The sequence below is a fragment of the Epargyreus clarus genome, unplaced genomic scaffold, assembly GCF_041222505.1.
Source record: "Epargyreus clarus isolate Ecla_fem2 unplaced genomic scaffold, WU_Ecla_fem_2.2 ptg000017l, whole genome shotgun sequence".
Lineage (NCBI taxonomy): Eukaryota > Metazoa > Arthropoda > Insecta > Lepidoptera > Hesperiidae > Epargyreus > Epargyreus clarus.
The window spans coordinates 1,661,357-1,667,972 of NW_027332225.1; the positions used below are offsets into that span (position 1 = coordinate 1,661,357).

The following is a 6,616-nucleotide window of genomic DNA, read 5'->3' on the forward strand; positions in this document are numbered from 1 at the left end:
CATGTTAAACGCCAGTGTTCTGGTTTGGAGGGTGTGGTAAGGGAGGCATATTTTTCCGAGACATTCCAGCTTAGTCCTCAGGAATAGCGACGCATCTGTGTCCTTAGGTAGGAATCTAATCTTATCTGGGGTTGATTACATGGACGGCAGTAATAATTTACCATTAGAGGTTTGTCTGCTATTTCTATATTATAATAAAAAAGAAGCATTAAAATTACCTTTACCGTTTGTCACATTATACTGAACACATATGGCGAAGGGTGTTTTTGATTTTTTGAGTAATAATAACAAAAAGAAAAATTTATAGTGAATTCTAAAAACAAAATTTAGACAAAGGGCTGTAAGACATAAACAAATAGTTTGGTGAGATTTGTAACGTACGATACGCACTAAATAATCTACAGCTACTTTCACATATTTTCACTTTACCCTGTGCATTTTATTCTTGAGCTATTTCTGTTCCGCTATTTAAATGTTTATAAGAGGTTTGAAAATTTGGTGTTGGTGACTGTTGGTGTACTTTTGCAGTTGACTGTACCTACTCTGCTAGCCAAGCGGGCCAGGCCAGTTCAATGTAAATTCGCACGTTCACATTTTGTCGGCCGACACTACCGACAGCAGACAGTTTCTACTGCGATAATAAAATTACTGGACGCATAATATTGACATTTGGCCTATGTATAAGCAATAGCACTGAATTAAAATTTTAGAACGATTACTAAACTAGCGCCAATTGACGAATATCATTAGTAATCTGTGCTTTGCTTTGTAGAGCTGTTTGTGTTGTGTTTTGTTTTGATTTTGTTTACTGACGGTTGTAGTGTTTGCAAATTTATTTTATTTCAATGTTATTCTAGAATGGCATTGGTTACAATTACTATGTTTATGTCTTGTTTCAGACGGATTTTATCCTAATTTTTTCAAATGTTATCAAAACTACGTTCCAATAAATTATGGGCTGTATTATCTAAAAGGTATTCTCCGAAAAAAGATCTTGAAAACTTTAAACCAAAGGCCATGTCAAATAAAACTATTCAAGAATTGGGATATATTTTTAACGACAGTAAGTATTAAATCACAATAATTTATTGATTTGAGAAGTTAACAGTAATGACATTTTATTATCATTTTATGTTCAAAAGGCAAGGTCAAATAATAACCCGTAAATTGGAAAAACCCAATGTTGTTGGTCTTTAGTAATCGCTGGGAAAACCCAATGTTTACATTTTATGCATATAGTATTCCTTGATGAATAATTAATTTTAAGAATGTATATTGGTATATTATTCTGTTTGCTAATAAGGTTAGATAAACTAAATAGGATTTTATTTATCTCAGTTTATAAGATTTTTTTTTTAAATGGTTACTTTTTATATTTATTTTTTAATGTTTTTAGCTTTGTTTAGAATTGTGAACTTTAACTTTTATTTGAAAAATAAATTCTTTAGGAGAAAACATGGGTTGAAAATTTATTGCTATATTATTTGGTTTGTAGTTAAAGAATCAAGGGGAAAACCTAAAAGAAAATATACTAAATAATTTACTGACTTTCAGATGGCCAGCTCCGTAAAATAGGGGAGGATGGTCAACCCACTGAAGAACCATTTCAGTTCAATATCAGCGATGTGCACCGTGAGTGCCAGGATCATTACGAGGAACTCGGCCATGCCGTCACTAAGCACATTTACCACCTGTTGGAAACTGAAGTTAATTTGACTAGATTACCTGTACCTAAAGATGCTGAACCTAATTTGGGAACCTTCATATTTGTGTCTGAGGATTATGATAAAAAAGATGTTCTTATGGTCTTGATTCATGGATTAGGTGCTGTGAGGGCTGGGCAGTGGGCCAGGTCGTAAGTGTTTTTCTCATAACTATCTAGTTATTGGCTAAAACCTAGATATTGGAATATGGTTTGTCGGTTGTGGGTTGTTGATCAACTATGGTAAACACAATCAATCATTGATGGTAAGTGGGTACTGCCACCCATGGACATCTGTAATCAACTTTATCTACACTAATATTATAAAGAGGAAAACTTTGTTTGTTTGTTTGGTTGTAATGAATAGGCTCAAAAACTACTGGACCGATTTCAAAAATTCTTTCACCATTCGAAAGCTACATTATCCACAAATAACATAGGCTATATTTTATATGAAATATATTTGATAAATAGATTTTGAGGCAGTACAAAGCTTGCCAGGTTAGCTAGTATAGAATAATTATATAAAAACAAATTCTATTTGAAGCTGATCAAAGATGCTTTGCCAGTCCTGAGATCTTAATTTCATCCAGTATCCATACTTTTGCACCAGATCATAGAACTGCTTCACGCTTAAAATAGGTGTGTCTGTGGTACCTCCCCATTAGAACTGCCATTCTACCGCCTTTCAAATATTAGTTTAATATACAATCAGATCCTATTCAATGATTAAATGCCATTGTTTTGCAGTCTAATAATAAATGAGTGTATTGACATGGGTACTCAAATACCGTATATTAAAAAAGCTTTAGAGAAGGACTATGGAGTCATGGTTTTGAACACAAACGACAATTACCAAGAAGATGGCACGAAAAAACCGAGTACTGGGACAAATGAGGAGCATGCATGCTATGTTTGGGACACATACATATCAAATACAAATGCTTCGAGCATAGTGATTGTAGCTCACAGCTATGGTGGAGTGGTAACCGTCGCTTTGGCTAATGAAATGAAGGAGGACTTTGAAAAGCGAGTGAAGGCAATAGCATTTACTGACTCTGTGCATTATTTTTCTGAAATTCCATTAACCGATTTTATGAAAAAGGTTAGTAGTATTCTTTTTTTTGTAATGTAATTTATGACATTTTGAAAAAATCCCATTATTTTTAGGTGTTAAACTCACCAAAAAGCAAAATTAACACATTCACTGTGAATTTAAGCTTTTTTTTTACAATATAAGAGTAGCAGATGAGCATGCAGTCCACCTGATGGTAAGTGGCTACTGCCGCCCATGGACATCAGTAATCAACCCCAGATAGGATTAGATATTCCTCACTGAGGTCGGCCAAAGATGCGCCGCTACCCCTCAGGACGAAGCTGGAACGCCTCGGAAAAGTCTGTCTCCCTTACCACACCCTTCAAACCGGAACACAGCTACATAGAAATAGTGGTGCCGCCAGAGTCTAACCACAAAGGGTTCTACCAGCTAATATGCCTCAAGTCGTTTTCTTACCTTGGAAAACAATATTTTACATTTTTACATTGTTATTTTAACTACAGGTAGCAAAAAACTGGGTAGCAACCACATCACCTCTAGACACTCCAATAAAAACGGCAGATTATGATATTACAAGAGTTTCTGCAGGTAACAATTCTAATGGTAGAATACTTTATATATTCCATAATACATTATTTTATCTTTACCAACCCATTACCACCTTCAATCAGAGGTTTAGGCCGTAGTCCAACCCACTCTACAAGTGCAAATTAGTACACCAGAATATTTTTTAAACTCTGATTTGTAATTTTCATGTTTTTCTCTTTGTCATGTTTTTCTTGGTATTTACACAAGTTATAGAAAGTTTCTATACATTTGAAGCTTCAATTAATTTTCTCTCATTAAATCAAGGTGTTGCTGGCTAGTAGTAATATTATAGTCTTTACTAGCTGACCCGGCAAACGTTGTTGCCATATAGATAAAGGGTAAACCCTTATCACTTAGGGGTTTAAAAAATACATAGTAGCCGGTTCTCAGACCTACTAAATATGCATATAAAATTTGGTGAAAATCAGTAAAGCCGTTTCATAGGAGTACGGTAACTAACATTGTGATACGAGAATTTTATATATAAGATATTTATTATCTGCACTACAAGATTAGTGCAATGTATTATAAGAATGTCTACATATATCATTTTCTATTTTTTCAGGTCATCCCAAACATGAAATGACATCATACACTAGCTTTGAATCTGTATTCAAATTTGTTGAGGAAATGTTGACAAAAACCTAGCAGTTACTTATCTAAGTGTATTTTGTATAAGAATGTATGTTTTCTATAAGCTTATAACTATTGTAAGCACAAAAATATATATGTATGAGTAACAAACATGACTCAGAGTCAGAAGTTTATTGAGTTCGAAACAATAAAGTTAAGGAAAATGATACACTGTGTTAATGAGACAATATTTTATATACATCTTTATAATAAAACTATGTACTACATTGTGTTCACTTCTTTTTTCCTTTTGAGTAATTCTTCATCCAATACTTTATATCCTGTTTGTTAGCTCTTACACCTAAGACTGCAGATTTGGAGTTGACATCCTTCATAACAAATGGTGAGAATCCTGCAGTATAATCTGGGTCTAAAGCGTTTGTTTTATTCCTGGCCAATTTTGTAGCAAATCTTTTGTGTATATGTTGATCTTCAGTCAGTATTGGGTACTGGAAGTGTTGCCCACCTCTTGGTGTGGGTAAACTGAAGCGTTTTCCCCTGGCTGTTAGAGGTTTCCGCCCGTTTATATGTATGTGTTGGTTTCCTTCATCGTCGATGCTTACGCCAACTTTTTTCAACGTAGCATGACCACATTTAGGACAGAACAGCTTGGTCATAACGCTTGTGGTTTTGAAGCAAGTGGTGCATCTGAAAATGAATGTCCGCAGCTGCCGGATGACCCTGCCATCAATTGCAGTTACATTTAAGCCTATCTGTTTAAGGACATTCTGCATAGCAAAGTCTGATGTAATGCATGCCACTTCAACATTTTTGTCCTCAAGTTCTCCAACATCCATTTCTTTCTTTTTCGCTGCCAGATTACTCGGTGTTATCCACTCCCCCTCATCACTGTCAGATTCTTCCTCACTTTCAGACTCTTCTTCATCAGACACTTTGACCATTACATTATCTATTTCTTCATTACTTAGTTCTATGTTCTCTATCTGTTGTATAATATCTTCAGTTAGTTTGTTGTCTTCATCTTGACTACTTTTTATTTCTAATTCAACTTTGTTAATTGTGTTATTCTGGTCTTCTATTTCATCTTTAGTAGATTCTAAACCGTCTGGTTTATTTCCTTCTTCAGTAGTATTGCTATTATCATCAGTAAGGCTATCTGGATCTACATTTGAGTCTGAAGGAACAGTATTTTCATTATTGGTATTTATTTCATCGACATTGTCGTCTTTTATTTGATTGTTTGCATTTTCTGGATGTAAATTAAAGTTACCAATACCAGTCACTTTAACGAATTTTTGGACTGTCGGAGTCGTTTTCAAATGCGCTATGCCTACGGTTTCTTTCTCGAGTTGGTACGCAAGAGCCATAACCTTGATGTCGGTAGCCGACAAACTGGTATAATCACCAGTCTTCTTAGAAAATTCGGTAACAAATTTAATGTTTTCGGCGAAAACATCTTTAACTTTCAAGTCGTAGGGAAGTACAACAAGCTTTCGTCGCTGCCTATCGTTGGTGATCTCGTCGATTACTTCCTGGATTGTATACACGTTTTCAGCGAGCTCCTGTAGATTTGCTGCCTTTATAAACGCCGTGGTGTCCACGACCAAATGATTGATCTTTTTCGACATTTTCGAGTTACATAAGTAACGAAATTTAAGGTTCGAGATGTGAACTTTATTTATTGAACCGTAATATTTATAGTTTTATACAAAATAATGCAAATATTGCAGTAACTCCACGTGCAAATTGTCAAATAAAAAGCTGATAGATTGTCATTTTTCATTAGTGTTTTCATGAAGGTCCACAGATTATTGAGATATGCTTTCTTTACTATGGCATTACGCACCTGTGTCGCCGATCTTAAATATTAGAAACACTTCATTTTAGGATAAAAGTATGTGTCCGTGAAACTAGCACAGCATTTGCCAGCAGAGCACTAAAAAATAAGAGTTCTATTCGCATGCACATGAGTTCTATAGTTCCTGATAGTTTTCAGGAATAGTTCTGGCGATTTCACGGAGATAAAGCAGAATGAAATAATGCTCTGCTAACTTCACAGAGCAGAGCATTTTCTACAAAATTGAAAAAAAAGCTATTGATTAGTGTAATTAGCTAATATCTGGAGTTCCTAATAGTTTTCAGTGATAGTTCTCGCGAAATAAACTTAAAAAATAATTTATAGATAAAATAAATAAACAAAAATTTAACCAAAAAAAAAATATGGAAAAAGGTTATTTAAAAGTGGAAACTCGTCGATTTTGCAAAGCCTAGTAATAAAATGATACATTTGTACAATACCTGACCCAGGAACTCACACTAAAGTGCCAGCACACTACAGCATACTAGAATAGTACAAATCGGAAAGATTTTCGACAAAACTTTTTTTCATATTATTTTCACGTAACCAGGGGGAAGGAACTCAGCGGTTTTACATAGGCTAGTAATATGGCTACAATTTAACACTCACACTAAAGTGCCAGCAGAGCATACTAGAATAACAAAAATCGGATGGAGTTTCGAGAAATATTTTTTTTTAATTATTTCCACGTAACCAGATAGCGGGAACTCATCGGTTTTATGTAGACTAGTAACAAACCTACAATTTAAAAATATAACCAATCCCAGAACTCATACTAAAGTGCCAGCAGAGCATACTAGAATAGCAAAAATCGGAT

General features: G+C 34.6%; 2 protein-coding genes across 4 annotated transcripts; one reads left to right on the forward strand and one right to left on the reverse strand.

Annotated features, from left to right (window-relative positions):
- Positions 1-251: 251 nt before the first annotated feature.
- On the forward strand, positions 252-4,211 carry LOC140748894 (cotranscriptional regulator ARB2A). 3 transcript variants are annotated; one of them, XM_073081806.1, is made up of 6 exons: positions 252-363; positions 900-1,063; positions 1,555-1,855; positions 2,453-2,807; positions 3,263-3,347; positions 3,913-4,211. In XM_073081806.1, exons 2-6 carry the CDS (start codon positions 925-927, stop codon positions 3,993-3,995), a joined length of 963 nt encoding a protein of 320 aa, XP_072937907.1. In that variant the 5' UTR covers positions 252-363; positions 900-924; the 3' UTR covers positions 3,996-4,211. The 3 variants fall into 3 exon arrangements, with proteins under 3 accessions (XP_072937907.1, XP_072937905.1, XP_072937906.1); XM_073081804.1 differs by lacking the exon at positions 252-363 and adding an exon at positions 582-814; XM_073081805.1 differs by lacking the exon at positions 252-363 and having other exon boundaries at positions 821-1,063.
- LOC140748893 (RNA-binding protein NOB1) lies at positions 4,098-5,715 on the reverse strand. The gene has a single exon (XM_073081803.1). The coding sequence runs from the start codon at positions 5,567-5,569 to the stop codon at positions 4,214-4,216; it is 1,356 nt and encodes a 451-aa protein (XP_072937904.1). The 5' UTR covers positions 5,570-5,715; the 3' UTR covers positions 4,098-4,213.
- Between the last annotated feature and the right edge of the window lie 901 nt (positions 5,716-6,616).